Source organism: Charadrius vociferus, unplaced genomic scaffold, assembly GCF_000708025.1.
Source record: "Charadrius vociferus isolate BGI_N301 unplaced genomic scaffold, ASM70802v2 scaffold1823, whole genome shotgun sequence".
In the NCBI taxonomy this organism is placed as follows: domain Eukaryota; kingdom Metazoa; phylum Chordata; class Aves; order Charadriiformes; family Charadriidae; genus Charadrius; species Charadrius vociferus.
Genome location: NW_009647673.1, coordinates 94,218 through 116,138, shown reverse-complemented (window position 1 = coordinate 116,138; position 21,921 = coordinate 94,218). Strand labels below are relative to the sequence as shown.

The 21,921-nt window shown below is 39.7% G+C and overlaps 1 protein-coding gene across 1 annotated transcript in view; it reads right to left on the bottom strand.

Annotated features, from left to right (window-relative positions):
- Positions 1 to 19,820, bottom strand: part of LOC104282960 (chromosome unknown open reading frame, human C8orf48) — a 66,664-nt gene extending 46,844 nt beyond the window's left edge. Inside the window, 5 exon segments of the mRNA XM_009881093.1 lie at positions 8,646 to 8,730; positions 9,849 to 10,001; positions 12,488 to 12,783; positions 17,230 to 17,352; positions 19,571 to 19,820. Of these exon segments, the coding sequence (XP_009879395.1) occupies positions 8,646 to 8,730; positions 9,849 to 10,001; positions 12,488 to 12,783; positions 17,230 to 17,352; positions 19,571 to 19,820 (907 nt within the window).
- Positions 19,821 to 21,921: the final 2,101 nt, after the last annotated feature.

Genomic DNA, 21,921 nt, shown 5'->3' with positions numbered 1-21,921 from the left:
CTTTCCTAACCCCATCCCTGCATGCTTAGACGGTGTCACTCTGATCCTCCTGGGTCACCTGTCCATGCTTCTACCTCCTGCATGCTTCCTTTTCATGTCTGAGTTTTGGCAGGAGCTCCTCGTTCATCCATGCAGACCTCCTGCCACTTTCACTTGATTTCCTGCACGTTGGGATAGACCAGTCCTGAGTTTGGAGGAGGTGATCCTTGGAAATCAACCACATCTCCTGGACCCCTCTTCTCTCCAAGAATGTCCTACATGAGAGTCTTCCAAGCAGGTCCCTGAAAAGGCCAAGGTCTGTTCTCCTGAGCCTCCATGGCAGCGCTCTGGTTGTGTAAGCCATGTCTGAGATCCCAGTGAGATCATTACCTTGCAACTTCATGAAGACCTCTAATTCCTCCTCTTGTTTCTTCTCCATACTCTGTGCATTAGTGTACAGACACTTCAAACTGACACCCAGTCATGCTGATTCCCAGGAAAAAGCAAGAGCTTCTTCCATAAAGCTTGTTTCTTCACACTTGCTTATTTCTGTGCAGACACTTCAGGTGGGCCCCCTTCCCCCATGTTTTGCAATTTCTGAGGTTTCTCTCATCCACATCACCCTGCACCCTTTGCTTGCCAATATGGTTCACCAATTCACCCACGAGCAACAGGAAGAAGCATTCTTGGCCCTCAAGAAGCTTAAAAGCAAGGCAGACTAGAAAGCAGTGGTGGCACTGCCACATCACCCACAGACACTGAGTCGTTCGGTCAAAGTCACTCAAGAGTCTGCAGCAGAGCCACAAACAGAACATTGTTTTGAAGGGCAGGGATGTGTCCACAAAAAGCAGTCTCCTTCTCCCAAAATGCAGCTGAAGCAGGAGCAGCAGCACTTTGCAGACTTAAGATTGTAAAAGCATTCCTGTTTTGGTTTTGAAAATACACATACCTGAACTGATGGTGAAATGGAGTTACAAACAACATCCACTCACCTTCTTGGAACAGTACCGTGCGGTACCAGATGCCTAATGATTTTATATCTTCCCCATAGGAATCTGATAGCTGTGGATACAGATGAGATGAGATACAGGTTCAGGCAAGTATGACAAGATCTGTTTTTCATTAGTGCCGAGACATTCCACCCTCGTGGACCTTCATGTGGGTCGTGGACACTTTGCTATGCCATAAATCACAAGGGCAGTTCTCAGTTTCTTCGGTTCTTTTATTGTAGTTTCTTTCTTTACGCTACTCGAGGAAGACATTGACTACATAGCTAAGTAGCACTAAAATACTCCATTGTCATAACCTCCTGATGTACAACTCACCAGTAGTGCAACGTGTAGACATTCATCAAAGATACAGCACATCACACTTGTTCCCTTGTGTAAAATGAACTTTCAATCAGCCTTACAAACACAGGTTTTTTTGTCCTAAACTACAGTAAAATCTGGCTTTTAAACTTTCTTTAAAATCAACATTTATTTTTGACTATGCGAACATATTGTTCCAAACTGGCACGAACTGCTCATTTACATCTTCTAACATCAACAGAATGCTAATCTATAGTAAACAGTCTTTATTACAAGCGAGCACGTGCTGTTAATTAGTAAGAGAGACCCTCAGTGCTCCGCCAGCCTAAGTGGGATGAACTGCAGATTTCTATAAAGAGGATGAATTACAATTGCATCCTATCAAACAGAGCATCTCCAAACAAACAGTTATGCTGCAAGATCTCTGAAACCTAATTTTGGCCTCAAAGCATTTGGGAGTAGGGTGGAGGTGGTTTAGAGCAATCTGTTATTTGAAATAAATAGCTCTGAAGTCCTTACAGCTCCTCAAATTAAAGTGTCGATATCCTAGGGCCAAATTCTACTGTCCTGAGTGAAAGCAGGAATCGGTAAGAACAGGCCAGCCCTGTTCCTCGTCAGATTTAACTCAAAGATGAGATTTGGAACAGGGAAGGGAAAGGGGAGGGCAGACCAGTTCTTTACCTTCTCCAGACCAGCTCTTTTAACTTCAGAACTGCTCAGATGAGTAAATATATTTTAGCATTTGTCACACATAGCATGTATCAAAGCCAAATGACTTAAATGTATTTGAAATTCTATCAGAATTATGCAAGAATAAGGTTTTTAAATTCTAGATTACAGCTCACTGCCCCTAGGGGAGCTCACCTCTTAAATAATCCTGTGTCATTTCTCACCCAGGTCATTTTTCCAGATTCCAGCTTTGCAATCAGTGAGGACGTCTCCTAAACTCCAGTATAACGAGGACAAAAACCCCAAATCAAAATCCTCTCCAGACAAGCCAAGTCTGAGAGCAAATATCAAAGAAGAGGGGAAAATAAAAACCCTTCGTTAACATGAGAGCTTCTGTTCTGTAGCTGATTTTGTTAATGCCTATGATGTTAGCAAAACCAAGCCTGCCCCTCAGCAAAAAAATATGCCTTTGATTTCACTCTCTTTTGGGAATATTTGGGGGAAGAAAAAAAATCTCTCACTGAACAAACTCATAAGATATAAACTACACTTGTTGCAGTGCTTGTTTTTCTTTTAAGCCTGAGGATAAGCCCTGCCACCACAACGTTACTGGAAAATTGATTTGATTTTCTTCAATTATCTCTCCAAGAAAACAAAGAATCACAAACTGGCAGTCAGCTAAGCAGCTCCCCCCACCCCTTGATATAGAAGGCAACAGAGCACACGTGTTTCTGACTTACACAACTTCGGATATAGATGACCTGTGCTGTAACCTTTGCCACACACGCTGTTATTCCTACGTTCCCTGGCTTCATAAACAAAGAAAGCTTCCGAGCCTCATCTATGCCCAGAAAACCCAAGGAGAAACCTGTCTTGCGAATGACACAGGCGACAAGGGAATCCTAGTCCTTCCTTCTTCAGAAATTTTGACTGAGTGAGAACAACTACTGCATCCCAATGAGGCCCAAGTTCAAAGAAGTTCCCGTACCCGCACTTTTGGCCTCAACAGACTATGAAAACTTTGCTAAACTAAACGCAACAAGAGACGCTGAAACTAAGCAGCTGGAGGGGTCCCTCTCATCCACTATTGCACTGATAATAGTGCTGATTACTATTTTCTCTTTGATAATGACATCCATAGTAACCTACTGTTTTCACAAGTGGAAATTGAGAGGTAAAAAACTGCAGAAAGCACAAGAGGAGTATCAGAAAGACCACGAAAAGAGCATTTTTCAAAGCACGCCTGGACTCGTTTCGTAAAAAAAGGATCCACCATGAAATACTCTTGCATTATCTGAAAATGAAAATAACAAAAGGACAGCAACTATGACATTTCCAAGCAAATATATCCTTGTTTGTTCTCATTTATAAGAGTTGTTAGCCGTTTGGAGATTTCCTACAGCTTTATTATACATATATATATATATTTATATATTTAGTCTCATTTGTGCCAAGTAAAACCAACACAATCATGTATTTTTAATCTCTACTGTATTACTAAACCAGTAAATTTAAATCTGTTGCTCGCATTCTTTCAATAATCCACTGGCCCGTGGAAGGCAAAGGGTCAGATTTTGGTTAAGGCAAGCCAAGGAGGCAGTTGCCTTGCACTGATCTAATCATCTGGCTGAAGATTTTGAAATCTAACTGGAGCCTGAAGTAAATCAGATTGGCAGATACTCAGCAGTAGCAGCCTGGTCCTGAAAGCCTAAAGCTGGAGAACTCTTCATGTCTTCAGCACCAGTTCCATGCAGAAAGCATGCAGGACCGAGCCCTACGTTCGTTAGCGGGCGGTAAGTCGGTATTTCTTTCACGTGGGGTTCAGTGCCGAGAGGTGCTAGAGGCATTACAACCACAAGTGGATTAAGGACATCCAGCGTTAGTGGAACCTAACTTACCAAGGAAAGAGCAAGCCTAATGCACTTTTTTAACTAGGCTTGTAATTATTTTTAAACCAACCATACAAGGGTGTGTTTCTATTTTCATAGCCTGTAATATTATGTCACAGAAAAATGACAGATCTATTGTGAGTAGCATATATAAGTAATATTTTCTAACAAAGTGATGGATGTAATATTCATATACGTAATTGTTTTAAAAAGTAGAAAACGTAAAATTACAAACAAAACCCCTGCTCAAGAATATAGCTTGCTTGCAATTACCGTTTATGTTGTATGTATTTTTAAACAAGCTATAATACTGTGATGATGTTGTAAACTTACTTCTGTAGGCAAAAAATGTTCTATTTAAAAATGTCAAGATGAAGGATGTAAATGTTCTTAAAGTGCTATCAACTAAAAATATGAATTTTCACAGAATATTCTAAAGGATTCTGTTACATGCTACAGATATATTTTACAAACGTATTTATGGATCATACACACAAGTCTATGTGAGAACAAACAGTACTATTTTACTACAAAATAAATAAATGAATAAATAAGCAGTGAATATCCACGCCCAGAAGCTGGAAAATGTTTTTTTAAGGTATCCTGATCAATTCTATAGGTAATTTGAAAGACAGAGGACCTAGCACCTTACTGACAGAAGGTATGCCCTCCCCCTCACTTCCCAGCCTCCCCCCATACGGACCATGCTGCTGTCGGGGCAGGCAAAGATCTTCAGAATCACTTGTGAAGGAAAAGGAAACAGCTACCTAGTTCTATAAAAACAACGTAAATGTAGTATTCATAAGATTAACATATGTATTCACAAAATTTAAAAAACCATTTTTTTAAGCACAGCGGCATTTAGAACACTAACTCTGTTGCAGGTAGTAACAATTTGCACGTAGTGGCTAGGTTAGCTCTTACTGAGTGGGGAAAATAAAGAGTCATTCTCTGAAAAGTATACTGAATGGTAATAAAATTACAATTTGAAGAATGCAAGTATATTTCAAAATGCTTTAAAAATACATAGCTGGAAGTGCTCCAGCTCTTGCTGGAGTATGTATGTGTGATTCGGAATAACTGCACTGAAAGCTACAATTCAGGTTTTTACTGAAGGAGAGTCTGGGTGCTGCGTCAGCTAACAATTTTGCAGAGGAACGTGATCCCTTCCAGCAGCAAAACCTTGTACCCAGTGCCACCAGTTTAAAATTTTTGTCAAGCTCCCAGTATGAATAAATGGGTTCAGCTCCTCTTCTTGGAAGGTGATCAAACTGGCTACGGCAAAAAAAAACAACAAAAACCTGACTTTTGCCACACAACAGAAGCATGACTGGGAGACGGATTTATGAAAAGGCAGTGGCCCCAAGGGGGCCTGATGCATTTCAGTTTTTAGAATCTTTTCTCTGAAGACATACAAGATTAACATAAGGACTACTGGACCAGTGGGACCAGGTCCCACCTGGCTCTAGGTGACCTTGCTCGAGCAGAGGGTTGGACAAGCTGACCTCCGGAGGTCCCTTCCAACCTCCCCCATTCTGCGACTGCGTGTTTCACAAGCAGCTGGAAATCAGTATCCAAACGTGTTTATCTTTGTTCCCCGTTCACATCCAGGCAAGTTAATTGCCTTAAAACTTCACTGCCATTCAAACACGGGCTAGTAGCCTATTGTGAACAAGATGGAAGTTTATCCTAGAAAAGAAACAAATACCAAGTCCCATGGCCAACAGATGGTTAGGAACAAGGCGAAGGAATGACTGAGCCTGGAAGCCAGGTTAATATTTTTTTCTAGAGAAAGCTAGGGCAAATGAAAGTGGAAATTTCTTTGCTGCAATCCACAGAAAACCGATTTTAATGATAATTTGAGGAATATAAGTTTATCCAGAGGGTGAGTTATAAAGCGTAACATCACAAAACTGGTTGGTTATATCAGCATACACATTATATAAAACAATGTATATAAGAAAAACCTTTCTGTATTTGTACAAAGTTCAGAGCAATAAACTCTACTACGTCATAAATCATTGAGAAGATTAAACAATGCAACTATGTGTAGCACGAAAGCTAGAAAGCAAAAGCTCCAAAGTACTTTTAATGGGCAGGTTGATTTGTTTGAGTACTATAGCTGCTTGCCCTATGAATCGCCCTTGATCCGCCTCACTCCTTTTACGCCCCAGCAAGCACAAACAAGGGAGCAGATGAATAAATATTTCTTGATCATAGTTTTAGAGTGTTTCTTTGGATCAAAAGAAAAATCTGGTGCTGAGGAAGGGGGGGAAGCTCCTGTGAGGGGGGAAAAGGAAGAGAGACGTGATCCACTTTTTTTTTTCTACGTCATCCATGTCAGCGTTTTTGGATCTCTGGTCTCAAACACTGCAGGATCGTGAAATAAATTATTTAGAGACTCAGATCATTCATTCTGTTGTACATCCCTAATAGCTGCTACAAGAAAACAGAAGACAAACACTCAGATCTCAGTCATTCTTGATAAAAAATGAAAGAACTGTAGTGAGCAGTGGGAAAACACGTGCAACAGACAAGCAAAATACGCTTTGATTCTTCAGAGGAGCTATGTGAACTGTCTTTGTAACGTTTATGCAAACAAACAAGAACTGTGCAGCCACTGTGCTGTGCGAGTATGAATACTGTTTCACAGACAAATATTGTCTGACGCCTAACCCAAATAGCTCATAGTTCAATGTATTTCCATAAAGGCTTGACAAGAGTTGCAAAGAAGTATTTCAGTATTTCTAGAAAGCATCTGTGTACTGAAAGCAAAATATCAAAATGTCTTCCTTTACTCATAAAAATAACCAATCTATATTTACAGCCCTGGAACTCACTTGCTGTGGTTTTTGTAAGGGCTGAAAGCTGTGTTCATTGGCAGCAACAACAAAATAATATTTTCAAAGGACTCGATTCCTGATCACCACTTCTGTATCTGACAGCCTTTACGAGACTTCCCATAGAGTAATGGGCGTCCTTTGCCTAGTGCTCGGCAGATTGCTAGAGCCTTCGAAAGACTCGAGAGAAACCGGGAACGTAGTCCAAAGCAAATAAGGAGCAGAGATGAAGTATCTAAAAAGAAAAGGTTTACAAGATTGGAAGGTAGGAGATTTCAGGGATTTAAACATTTCAAAGGATTATAGAGTAATGGGAAGAAACAAGCAGCAGTTTATTCATTACAGATGGAGCTATGTAATCTGCAGCGACAATGCAAAAGTTAAAGCCAAGCTTTGGGGAATATGTTCGATGGACTATTCAACCTGCTGTTTACAAGAAACCAGAATAAACTGCCGATGAAGCAGTGAGGACAACTACCTTTGAACAACTTAGGGCCGCATTACATTTTCACTTGGGGCTTGACCTACTCAGGATCAATTCCCAGTGAAATCATTCAGGGTAGGTTTTTAAGCACCAAAAGGCAGATAGTCGCTAACACAGGCAGGCCTGTCTACCTCTATACCCCAGCATTGCTTTTCAGGTTTTCTATTGATTTGTGGGAAGTGAAAACAAAAGGCTAAACAGCCCTCAAGCACTCTTATAAACAATATACAGTATACAAAAGAAAATATCTACATGGATATAAAAAACAAAACCAACTTCAACAATACACATTCTGGTCCCAAAATGGGAAAGTAAAATGCAACAGTAAGATTTAATCCTATTTTCTTAGCAACAAAAAATCGGTAAGAGTTCATAGATAGGCATATTCCTTCAAGATTTCCAGAGGCTTCTGAGATCTAAACGCACAGAAGTCAGGAAAGTGGAGACTAATGAGAGTCAGTAACTTTATGACTCACACAAGTCCAACGGCCACAAGGTCACCGCAAGAGCGACGCGATGAGCTCCTGCTGTCAGCAATAATCAGAAAGGTGGGTTGCATTTGTGCCCACAGATCAGCATACATCTTTTGAGGCTACAATGAAGATGATTTCATTGTCTAACCCACTGAGATCCCCGGCATAAAGCCATTTTATTTGGATGTGTACTGAATACCAATCTTTCACCAATCTTTGAAAGACACTGGCTTTGCCATCTTGAAAAAAAAAAAAATCACAGAAAACTACATCAAATTCCAAAGTATATACAAAAAACAGTCAAAAATATTATTTGGCATCTTATTCCAATTTTAATCTATGTTGTTTTTTCTCTTCCTAGACACCTACCCCATATAGGTTCGATGATTAATTTATTATCATTTCTTGTCCTGTTGGCATCCTCAGTCTTGCTGATTAATTTCTGTTATAGTCTCATTATTTCAGTTCTATAAATATCGCATTTCGTTTTACTCCTTTCTACAGTTACTTTGCAACCTTCTTTTTCTCCTCCACCTGGGGCTCTCACTTTCAATTTAACATGAGACAGTGGGGAAAGACTGAGCTGAAATCCAGTAATTACACCTCCCTGCCCCGAAAAACGGCATCATTTATTTTTCTTATGGATGGAAGCAGCTGTGAACTGCTCTGAAATCCCACAAGCAATCCCACAAAAAACAATACTTATTACTTGTCAGATTAATAATAGAAAGTGTTGGCTTCCGTAATGTGAAAAATATATATAGTTGGATTACAATATATTGCAACATTTGCATTTAGGAAGAATTAAGAGTTGAATCACGCGTGCTGGGCATATCTGGTTCCACCTGCAAGAATATTAAACCACTGCCCAATTCATCACTGACAAAACCGGTTATATCCACAGTCGTTGGCATTCAGTACGTGACTGCCCACAGAAGACTCTCCCAGTTCTTTATGTCCTGGAGTTATCTTTACTACTTTCAGACCTTAAACTTTCTGACCTTTCAGCCTTTGCCATAAGTCCCTGGGATCCTCTGAAGGTTTAGGAAAGCTTCCGAGTGCTTCTCCTATATGCGTAAGCACATCCTGAAATAAAAAGAAAACATGAAAATTACTTGGGTTTGTGTTCCTGCCATTCCTCGTGTCCTGTATCACAGGCCTACCATTGGCAGCTACATCCAGTCCCTCAACAGCAACGCGGTAGGCAGCACTCAGCAGCACAATTCTGCTGGATTTTTAAAGCAACCCGTTTAAAAACTTTTTTGAACAGTGTGGCCAGTGATCTGCCTCATAAAGCAGGTTTCTTCGGGAAGGAAAAAGCAGCTGGCCTTTCAGGGAAGCTGGGAGAAAAACAAGAGGAAAAAGAAGTGAAGCCTCACTTGAGACTGAAGTTCTCAACATGGAGTGAAGGGGAGCCAAAAATCACGAGACTGGCCTTATTAGTAAAAAAGGAACATGTGTACATGCACAAATTCCCACCCTGCTCACAAATACCTAAAGAGAGATCTCAAGGCTTCAGAGAGCACTACTTATTTATCACTCAGAAACAACGTGCCCTCAGTTTTACTCCTTTTCAAAAAGTGACAGAAGACATCTTCTTCAGGAAGAGGATCATCCTGAGGAAGAGCCACAGAAGACCCAAGGAATTCCATAAGTTTTACTTTCCATTGCCTACCATCTGTTCCAGAGGGGTTTCCTAACAATAAAGCTTGAATCTTTGTGACAACCGTCACAGACAGAAGACAGTTCATCCAAGAAGAAACCTTCCGAGAGGCCTTAGCCTCCAGAACACCTTGCAGTGTCCTATTCTGAGACTGCTTTGCCAAAGGACGAGTAAGGAAGACCAGTGTGGGCACAGTTCCCTACTACCACATCATTTTGCTATTTACCATTTTGTCTCGGACAGCCCTTCAGAAAACAAATTGTGGAGAAATAATCGAGATGCACCCAAAACAATTCTAGGACATCCCGGGAAAGACCTTCAGCTTATATAAATCCGACAAGCTCAAATGACTTGATCAGTATGTTAGTCCCAAGCATTTTATTAATGATAAGGAGCCACATTCTATTTTGACTTGCACTACGCTCAGGTCAATCTGATCTCACTGCTGTAAATCAGAGGGAAATCTGCCTTACGGATTCTTTTGTTACAGTACGTATAAAATGTACCACAACTTTTTTTTTCTTTAACAACATTTGCTTACATTAGAGTAAATGTGTTCTTCCAATTTCTCTTGGATTAAAGCGCTTTCCATTAGAATCTTCATTCGTCTGAGAAAGGTAATCTTGGCTAGCTCGCCCTTCTTCTTCTGACAGTCAGGGCACACTGAAGATTCGTGGATTTGAGTTTCTGTCACCTGAAAAATGAGACTTTGATGCAATGAGCAATGTCTGTCCTAGCAAGATGGCCACCCCATTAAGAAAGCCAATAAAAATACAGATGTAAATACTGTCGTAGGACAAATATTTGCTTCTGCAGGCAATTGTAAATTATTTCATTATCTTTCTCACAATATCATCTTCATGAGCCCGTCTGAATGTTTTCACACTATTTGCTTTTCCCCAGGTATTGGTATCACCCCTTCCAGCACTGATAACTTAAGTTTCATTTCAAATTATCTACTTATATCTCAGAACCACAGCACTGATCTGTAATATGCTATTTCTTTTTGCAACAGGCAAAGTTTCCCTGACACTTAAGGCTGCATGGACATTACTGAATTCTTCCTTAGAAACTGTAACAGTCAAAACAAAGGAAGTCACGCGACTGCCAAGCAACACGTCAGTGACCAGCCAAAACCAACTGTGAGGATACAGTTATACTGGCAAAAAATTGGTTTCAATTAGTATAACTCATTTGACCCTAGGTGGATGCTCAGTACAAAGTACAATTTTGCCAATGTAAATATACATACACATATTTTGCTAGTGTTAAATATGTTTAGAGCACCACCAGCTGTTAGTTACTCCTGCTTAATGAGCACCTGATGTTCCCGGAAGCCAGTCTGTGCATGCTAACCAGTCTTCCACAACAGCAAATACACTAATTCCGGAAGGCTCGATTAAGTTAAATTAACACATTTTACTCCACATTTCAAACACTTGATCATCACAGCTCAGTAACAGCAACTATTAATCAGCAATAATTCCACCATACCTAACTGCCTGTCTGTAATGAGGCTACAGCAGCATTCCTATGCTGGCAGTACACATATGGCCTTAAGTACAAACCATAAAGGTTATGATTATCTTTATAAATTCTAAGAGATAAATAAACTCTGAAGTTCAGATATCTATATGCAGCTCCAAGTCAGAATGCAAACAAAATTATACAGTTTTCTTTGTAAGATAAACAATACTACTTATTAATTCCTATGTTAGTTTATCCACCATGAAATCTTAAGTGTATTTAATAGCATTATACAAATCCCAGTATTTATGCATTTATGCAATATCAATAATTTTATCTGATTTAATTTACACAGACTCCATCTGGTTACATAAATGCAGTAAGTTACTACAAAAGCAGTGGAATCAATCCTAGAAAGTCATGTCTCAAGTCCCTCCCCTTCTTCCTTGATTTCTTCTCTGCATAAAAATGTTACTCTGAGGAGGTAAAGACAGAAGCAAATAGACATAGCAGACACTTTTCTTAGAAGATGTATTACCATACCGTAAAACAAATAAAGAGGCAGTAAAAATTCTACAAAATTTGGATGGTGGGTTGTTTAACATTAGTACCATAAAAGAAATCAGACTGCTGAAATTTCAAAACAATTTAAACAAACAGGAAGCCTGAAATAATCATCATGCCAGAACTGACTTTAAAAGTAGCACTCCCTGCTCACCTGGCACAGGCTTTGCAGAGGAATACGTTATCACTTTTCCTATGCTATATGGCAATAAATTAAAGCCAGCAAATGTGATAGAGATAAAACAAAATAAATGACTGTAATTCCTATTCAAAGCTCCCTTTTTGTTTTATCAGAAATACTTTCCCAGATGCAGGCATTCTGTTCCAATTTCAAAGTATAGACATGTGCTAAGGCCCAGATTTATGGATAAAGGCATCTGTAGGCAATGGTCACCTCTCAAACCCACATAACCCCATATTCAAATCTATCTGCAAGAGCAAAGCAAGAATGCGAGTATCACTGGCCAAATAGAAAAAAAAAATACCAGTCTTGAGCCTCTTAGATGCTGAGCTGAAGGGAGGAGCTCTGTCAGAACGCTTACGTTATAGTGGGGAAAAAAAACACTGGGCTGGTGGAAAAGAAAAGCACTTTGAATCGTGTAAAGATGATACAGGTGCTTCTTGATAAAGGAACTGATGTAACCAAGATTCTCTCTGGCATGCTTTAATTCTTAGTATTACCCAATGTCTAAGAAATCTGGGAGCAGGGGGAAGGTTTTGCCTTTGGAATCTTTTAATACTGGAGTCACAAAGACTCCACAATCAAATAATATGCAGAATACTTCTACAAATAACAGGTGCAAACGTAACCAGAAAACCAGGCTTTTCCTTTCAGTTGATCCAGGGCTTATTGTGGACTGCAATAACTGACCATTCCAGCATCGCTCAATCACACAAATCATTATTTTATCACCAGACAATATTTTACAACAATTTGATTATTCACTAGCAACAGTTTTGTAGTAGCACCTAACAAAAAGATGGGAAACGTAAATCTTGAGATATCAAACCAGAACCTCTTTCAGAGGCTTGAGCGCGGCATTAATAAGGTCTGCCTAACCTGACCCTCATGCCACAGCTTTTTTTTTTCCAGTGGTTTTCCCAAAAGCGTAGGCAAAATCTGTTTGTTTTTTTTTTTCATTGCAGTACCTGTTTAACAGTCTCTCTGATATTTTTCAGGCGAATTCTGTTAATTAGCTGATTAGGAACAATGCAGTTCAAATCACTCGTCTCCGTTTTCTTTGCTGTGAATCCACGCTGCAGCTTTCTTGACTTGCCACCGTTTGCCTGCTTAGAGATCTGCTGCTGACGCATCTTACTTATCTTAATGGTGCAAAAAGACTGGAGAGCATCCACTTCTCCATCTAATAATTCAGTAATTTCTGTCAGGCATAAATCAACAAAACAAAAGTGTCAATTACTGTATCAGAGAAAGAGAAGAATTACTGGTCTTATATCTGTGTGACCTCATATTATCTATTTAATAAAAAAACAAGCCCAATGTCAAGCCCAGAGGCAATGACTGTAATAACAGCAGTGCAGAATTTAAATAAAAATCTGGATGATAACTGTAGGAACTTGCACAGTAAATGTCTCTATAAACAGTCTCCTGAGAGGGGAAGGGATAAGAACCCTAAAGAATTAGACTACTTAATGATATGGCATGAATACATTAGTACAGCAAGTACTTAAATACTATGACATTAAATAAACCGAGTTATGACGACTGCTTAATACAGATTTAGCTTCTTCCTACCTGAAACTGCAACTTGCTAAAACAAAATGAATCTACATTTAAAGAGAGCTACTTATCTAGTAAGTCTAAGGAGCAATTCATAAGACACTGAAAAATTAGAGGCAATGTCTATTGAAGTAACTCTGGAAAACATTTCAAATATATTCTACAACCTATAGCTAAGCGTTTGTGGTTTTTTTTGAGCAAATGTAATTACATTAGAAAACACTTTCCTCTAAAGCTTCAATGATCATTTCCTAAATTCTTATATGACCTTGTTTAAATAATATCTTTCACCCTTTCATCTTCTCTTATCCTTCCCAGTGGCATGTAATAAATAAAATCTGAGAGATGATACTTGAGATGGGCAGGTAAGGATTGATTTACAGCTTCATTCAATGCTTAGTGGGAGATTTTCCACAGGCTTAAACACAGCCAATCAATACAGGCGAGCTGACGAGTAATTGTGTTACAATTTCAGTATTTCATGAGTACCAGCATATAATGATGGCCTTAAGAGATCCCACTGTTTTCAACTATTTAAACGGGGGAGAGTACCTCTCTACCTTTATTACACAGATTTTGCTTTTATGCAACTACTGAAGCCCAACTAAACACTTTAATGTGTGTAATTAAAGGAGGAATGAGGAGGAGACAAAGCGTTACAGTGAGCATTACTAGAAGTCTCATGGATACCTTTGCATATAGCTAATGCTAACACAGTGTTCCCTTTTCAGGACTCCACTCTGAACGCCAAAAAATGTTATATATATACATTAGAAGAAACACTAGCAAAGAGAACAGTATTTTTTTAACTTGACTGCACAATCAATTTCATAAAGTTACTTGTTTAAAATTAATTCACATTTATCAGTAAATAAGCTCAGAAAGAATAAACATTATCAAGGACCAAGGACTATAATTTTACTGAAACAAGAACAAAAATGATGAGAAAAGTCAGCACACCGCTAAATTCTGAAAAGTTAGTCTTTTAACTGCACAACGACTATTTACACTTTCAGATTTTCTTCTATGTATACAAGGTTCACCTGTCCTTCAGCTGAAAGAAGAGAGATGCATACAAGAGGATCTATGCACTCACTTTGGTGGTTGGTTTTATTTCTTGTGTCTTTCACATATTCCTTCTTTTCCATCTTTGAACTCAACATGCTCTAACGCTCAATCTCCATTTGTGGTGGCAGATTTAAATGTCACTGCATGTGCGTCTACAGAGAAACCCCACCAGTGCCAATTATTGTTCCAGAAGGACATTTTGCTGATGCTTGGTTGCCCCGAATCCTGCGTTCACACATCCTCTTCGTCAGAGAGGAATGAGGCAGGAACAGGTGACAAGAGCAAAACCAGACACCAGAAGAGACATCAAGTCAGAGCCATGTATCACACAGCTGTAAGGTCACAAAGCACAGAATATTTAGAAAGTAAAGTGCACCAAACTGGACCAAGAAGCTGCTCTGATTGCAGAAGCACTCAGTGTGTACTAAGGGAGATAAGCTAATCTCCATGTTTACATTCTAAACCATGCTGTGTGGTTTATAATTAAGTGACCTACATAGATTTTGCTTTCTGTATGCAACTACATCTTTAAGTATGACATTTTAAATCTATGGGAGTGGAGGGAGAAAAAGAAAGAAAATCTTTCTTGAGTTTCCATTTCCTTTGATGTCTAACTTTGATTTAATAGGAAAACAGGCAGGCATTTTGTTATTATTATGCTCTACCAATATGCTATTTTAACAAGAAAAAATATACAATGGTTAAAGGAGAGATAATTGTGAAAGGCAGTAACTGACAACTACTCTTCAGAAAGATTTTAACTCTGTATCTCAAGATAACATTTTCATCATTATCTGCATTTGTACACTTGAGAGCAGCCGTTCAGATTAACATGCTGAGAGCCCGATCAGCAAACATAGTGTTTGAGAGATTTGTGCAGATAATGCAGAACTGATAGAAACAGTCTGAAATATTAGTATATTTATTACAAACATGAATTTAAAGCAAATAAAGTTCCTCCAGCATGGTGAAAGATACGTGCAGTTTGCACCAACTGGAGATGAGATGAGACAACAGTAAGACCCTTTCAGAATCCACATCTTTTGGAAGAAATTCATTCTTTCCCAGTTCCATAAAGGCACTAATGGAGTATCATAGAATCACAGAATGGTTTAGGTTGGAAGGGACCTTGAAGATCCTCCAGTTCCACTCCCCTGCCCTGGGCAGGGCCACCTCCCACCAGCCCAGGTTGCTCCAAGCCCCGTCCAACCTGGCCTTGAACACCTCCAGGGATGGGGCAGCCACAGCTTCTCGGGGCAACCTGCCCCAGGGGATCACCGCCCGCACAGGGAAACATTTCTTCCTTATATCTCATCTAAATCTCCCCTCTTCCAGTTTGAAGCCATTCCCCCTTGTCCTATCACTACATACCCTTGTAAAAAGTCCCTCCCCAGCCTTCTTGCAGGCCCCCTTCAGACACTGGAAAGCTGCTATAAGGTCTCCGCAGAGCCTTCTCTTCTCCAGGCTGAACACCCACAACTCTCTCAGTCTGTCCTCACAGCAGAGGGGCTCCAGCCCTCCCAGCATCTGGAGGTGTTCAAGGCCAGGCTGGACAGGGCTTGGAGCAACCTGGGTTGGTGGGAGGTGTCCCTGCCCAGGGCAGGGGTTGGAACGAGATGGTCTTTAAGGTCCCTTCCAACATAAACCATTCTACGATTCTATGAAGACAATGCATCACTTCATACATCAGCACAAACTAATGAAACAGAACTTGCTGCTCAAGACTAACTGACTCTCCTTGCACATCAAAGTCCATAAACAAAGGCAGAAATTTAATGATTAAGAGGATAAAATCTTCCCAAGCGTAACTTTCAAAGGAAAGCTCTGTAGACATGGAAAACTTCCTCAATGTTATACTGTTGTTTATCATTTCATTCAGCGAATCTGAACTTTCAATTTCTCTATGAATCAAATGGTCACAAGATTCTGATGTATTTTAGGAAGACTATCTCAGAGGAGCTCGCCAGGAGAAGCCTCTCTACTATACATGAGATGATCTACATTAGCTGTCTTCTCACTTGACTACATGGCAGTCTCGGAAAGCCAGTAATAGAAAGATAAATGCTGAAGATGAGTCAGGAACTCACAACATTGACTCACCACTGTTGTGAATGAGCTATACGATTAAGAATAGCCTAGAAATGGTCTTAGGTCATGTTTTCCTATGATATATGGATGGTTTGAGGATGCTTGTATGCAAATGCAATGCCACGAAGTACCTAGGCAGGAGGATCTCCCTGGTTAATCCGTCTTACAGGTGACCTACAAAACTTTTGAGTTTCTTCACTTTTCACGTACATACAGACTGAGGAAGATTCACCTTCCGCTTCAATTATTTTTTGCTCAACTACAGCTTTCTTGCTCTTTTTTTAATTAAAAATAGTATCTCTGACCCACTTTTTAGACAGACTTAAGCAGGACTTGCATCCCACCATCTGCTCTCACAGTTGCTTGCATAACCGGTACATGCAAACATCATCCTTCTTCCCTCCCGTCCCCTCTCCTCCTCCATACACTACATCATTGTGTTGGTTAAAGCTGCTCCATTGTTCTTGCCAAAACTGGTGCCCTGCTGCCTCCCTCAGCTTGGGAAAGGAACTAAAACATGGCAAACAAGTAATTAATAATTAACGCAACTGATTAACATCAGGAAAAACATTTCACACAATCAATTCTGAAGTCATGGTAATTTGGGAGGGGAAAAAACCACACTCCTAGTACCTGTACAGCTGGAGAGAAAAACACTAAACAGTTGAGTAACATTTTGAGGATTACAGTTAAATTTAAAATGTGGATACATTTTTTTTTTTTAATGTATTTATGCAGATCTTGTGATAATACATCACTAGGATCCTGTCACTCTGTCAGGAGCATCAAAGCCATATGTGTTATGGAAGACAAACTGCTTTCTGAGAAAGCATAAAAGAGAAACTTTGTACTTAATTACCCAGCTAATTAAGCCAGGCTAATTACCTGGCTTAACTTTAATAGCTGGCATACAAAATTTAAGTCTAGTTGAAAGTTTATATCCCCTTTCAAAAGCAACAAGAGTTATACCCTCTACTACAGATACTGAACTCACCAGCATGAGTTCTGATGACAGATTTGTCTTGCTTAATGACATCTTCTTTATTTTTTAGATCAATCAATTTTCCCATGACATCTCTTTCTATAGCTGCAGAATCTGCTACTTCAGCCCGCTCATCTACAAGGAAAAAAGGTAGCTTTGAACATACACTGTAAAGAAAGCAGGACTGCAGAAAAACAAAGTGGGAGGCAAATAAACCTCTACTTGAATGTGAAAGTTTTCCCTGTTGAGGGAAAAGAAACTCCGAGTTATAGGACCATACACATGGTATCAGTGATTTCAGGGTAAAATGCTGAGCAAGCTTCTGCCCCACAAAATACCTCTATTGTCACTTCTTATCACTCCACTGAATATAGGATACACTGAGAAAAACAGAGACTACCGCTTAGAGCTCGCTGACTTGACCTCGATCTATCTCCTCCCTCATTCAGCCCCATCCCTTATTTTCAGCCCTGCACAGGCTCTTCATCTGTGGCAGTAAAGTAGTCTTGGGAGCTTAGGTGAACTGTCTCAAGGCATTACTCCAAGTGAAAAACAATATGGGACGGGGAATGAAAATATCTGTATCAGCTCCCTGTTCTCCAGCTTCTCCCAGTACAAGCCCAGTTCTGCAGAAACTGAGGAAACAGCAGAGATCTGAAAGTTGAATAGGTGGGAAAAGACAAAAGACTTGAGAGGTCTGAAAAGTCACTGCCACCAACAGCAAGATGAATATGGATGGTCCCAGTTCAAAATACTGAGCGCACTCAAGAAGCATCTGATTTCTCAACTCTGTTTTCAGGGGACTAATAGCAAATTCAGTGGGCTTATGCAAGGAAATAGTGTGTCCCTACGGGGATACCAGCAAGACAGGTTTCCTATAGTTTTTATTATTTATATATGCTGTTCTGAGTAAGATATATACCACAGAAAGAGATCGATTTCCCAACATATTTTTCTATGAATTATTCCCATTTCTCACTTGACTCGTAGTATTCAGAAGACTCCGTAATTTTATGAAACATTAACCTTGTAAAGAAAAAAAGCAGTAAATTAAAAACATGTCTATGCACACAGCAAGGATTCCTCCCAGCATGCACTCCATGATGTCAGAAATAAGGATTTCAATGGTTAGACATAGAATAATTAAAAAAAAAAATTGTTAGATTTCTAGGAAAAAAAAAAGTTTATTAAAACCTATCATCTGTAAAAAACCTAAAATTTTTAAGCAAAACTGTTAAACCTATTAGACATGTAGCATGAATAAGACATCAAGGCAATGATCATCTCTTTATTCAGGTTTTTGAAGCGCTGATATCTAATGCTATATTCTGTGCTACAATAAACAGGGTTTGCATTCATGTATATATATCTGACAACAAATTTTGTCCTGCATTGTTGGAATTTCATGCCTAAACAATATTTAAAAAGGATTCCTAATGATAATGGTGAAGGTTATTTCTGCAGAGTGGAAAAAAAAAATCCAATAACCCACAGTAAAATGTTGGCTGGATGAGGGACAGGAGGAACATCTCTACTGGACTTCTCTATAGTAGGAAAAAAAGCAGCTTGCCAATTTTAAGGTATAGACAAGATTAATTATATGTTGGTATATGCCAGCTGATCAAGGTGAACTGAGTACAATCAGATTACAAGAGTAACAGCAAATAGACATTAGAATGTATTTTAAGTCTACGCTACTTTTAAAAATATATTAAAAGTGTTATAGTTAATCTTTAAAGCTATAATGTTTCTACACGCTGACAAGCTCCCAAACTAAAAAGAGATTTAAGGAAATATTCATCTCAAGTACTCCATACTCACCAGACCAAACCTGGAGAAAAGGAGAATGTAGAATGACAGAGAACCCCACAGAGAAAGAAGAAAACCTAACGAGACATTAGGGCAGTTAGCTTATGTCCTACTGCCTGCTTCTTTATCGCTCATCTGATGCAGCTTTAAGGTGCTATCTAGCCCTCTTAAGTAGTTCAAGTCCTGGAATTTTCCCTGTGCCCTTGGAAAAATTATTTTACGGCCCAGCTACTTTTCATATGTGGTAACTCAGTCAAGATATCTTGCAGCTATATACTTTTTTTTAACATGCCAACAGAATTTCAACATCACAAGATTACTAAGGAAGTGCTTCCATGGCCAAATCACACCTTTCTGCATGCAGCTGCCAGCAAATCCTGAGAGCGCAAAACACAGATCTAGTCAGCATAATGAGGTTCTGTTGCTTTGCACAGCAAGAACGCTGTACACAATTTCTACATTTTTATTTTTGCTGATTCAAGTCTCCACTGTGCTGATTTAAAGCTGTGAAAGACAGGTCTCAAGCATGGTAAGCTCTGCATACCTGCACGATTTTGGCCTGCCAACCATGACATGCTTTCCAACGCATCTGACACAGCAGACAACTCTAAATCCTCTGTGGAACAATACGATTCAGATGGTTCGCTCTCTCACTGCCAGCAGGCTTCTTCCTCCTGGCTGAAGGGCTCAAAGGTATCTTCTGAAGAGTCCAAACCAGAGCTACTGTAACTCTGGCTCAGTTCCGCCTGCCGCTTTCCATAGTCACCAGGGCTATCTGCTGAGGTAGTTGTCATAGTGCAGCACTGGAAATAAAAACATACAACACGTTCAATTTTACAGGAAGAATGACTGGATTACGTATAGCAACGGGGGACATATGAAGGACTATTACAGGTCAGCTCACACACAATTCAGCTACCACAACAGGTGAATGGAATAACTACTTAATCAGGGCACTGGATCAAGGCAACACCCTTCAAAGCACTACTGCTGATCAGAGTAGTGCATCATTAAGATCCCCTGGGTAAGCACGCAGTAATAATTATCACTGAACATTAGCAACAAATACTGAGCAGTGTTTCTTTCAAATCTGTAGTGAATTACAGTAACACTTGGATAAAATAAGTCATTAAAAAAAAAAAATATTGAAAAATAGTATCTTTTTGCCTTCAGATTGTTAAACCTTTCACCACTCAGAAATGCAAAATCTCCTTGTTCTGCTCAGACTTTATCTATAAAACTGAAAAGTAAACATAACAAGCGTCAGCCAGCTGATGCTCTCAAATGAGGAGTCATGCTCCCAGTGTGAAAAAAAGAAATAAAGTTCTCCAGATTCAAGCTCCAAGAACACAACAGACCTCAGATCACGCAATGGATATATTTTAAAGCTTTGTTCTTACTTATTGTACCCTCTTTTTTTTATTAGAATAATGCAATACCCCTTATTCCTTTGAACTTAAGGACCTAAATAACTTTGTCCTGAGTAATTTTGCTCCAGTTTCTTCCCTATTCTCATAAAGTAAGGAGAATAAACGCATGGGCAGCATCCCCCTGGACAGATACCTGCGGCAGTCACGGTCAGGGCTCCTTCCTCAGAGAGACAGGAACCCCAAAGCGACAACAGCAGGTAGACAAAGGCGTTTTCTGTCATGCCTGAAATTCAGGTATGCCACTGTACTCGGTGTTTGTTACCAGGGTTTAGCCACTTTCATTTTAAAGGTGCTGACTTTGGCCATTTCCCTACTGAATATGCTACGCTGCCTGTTTTACATGTCGCGTTACTACCAAAGTCTTTTTGTGCACTGTGTAAAGACCCTGTGCCCCTAAAACAAATTCAGGGTTTCTTTCCCAAGGCTAGACTTCCAAAACTAATCTGCAGCACCTAATTTCTAGGTCCAGAGGTTTTCTTTTTGAATTCTCTAAAGATTTGTTCTGATCTAAAATCCAAATATTAATAAGCACTGAGTAATTATTTTGTTCATTACACCACCACTGATTCAGGCTGGAGATTGGTTATTAGTATCAGGGGCAGTGGAGAAAAACAATAGGAAATGCAAACAGAGTCAATTAGTTCTCCAGCCCACAGCTGACCTAAGAAGTTGCAGCTGCACAAGCAGCACGTGGATGGTTAAGGAGACGACGAATTTCAGCAAATAACACGACTGGCTGAACTAGAAAGGCTTCACAATATCAGGTATGACTGATATTAGTTAATTTTCACAGTGAAAAATAGGTATTTGTTACAACATCAGCAGATAAATAACTTTCAAGCTGTAAGTATACTTATAAATAGCAAACAAAACACGGTAACAGATGACTTTGACGTTGCATCTGCTATCATACAGCTTTTATTCCTCACAAGACTGAGGTAACGCCTTCACAGAAAGCAAGCTTAGTGCTTCAGTAAGGGTTCTGAAAAAGAGAAGGCACAGAACTGTTTGAATTGTTTTTCTCAGAATCACTTTGTGTTACAGAGACGGTGGCAAAACCTTCCCACACCGCCACAGAGGCTGTGATGCCACTGAAAACGTGACACACCTTAAAGAACACCTGAGGGAACGAAGCTCTGTCCTCTCCACCGGCAAAAATGGGACTGCAACGCACCACACATTAAAACCCCTCCATTTCCACCAAGTAGCAGCTGATTAAACAACTCTTCTCTGTGCGCTTCCTAGTTAAAACCCAAAGGCAACAGAGGCGGGGTGTTGCTTTGTTTGTGGTTTGGGTTTTGGCGTCGGTTTTGGTTGTGGTGTGTTTTTTTTTAAAAAATTTCACAATCCTGCATTTCCAGGCTGAAAACACGGAAAAAACATTTAGCATATGCTTCAACTGACAAATTCCCTCTCAGAAAACCCTCAGAAAACACCATCAGCCAGGTGCTCAAGGCGACCTTTC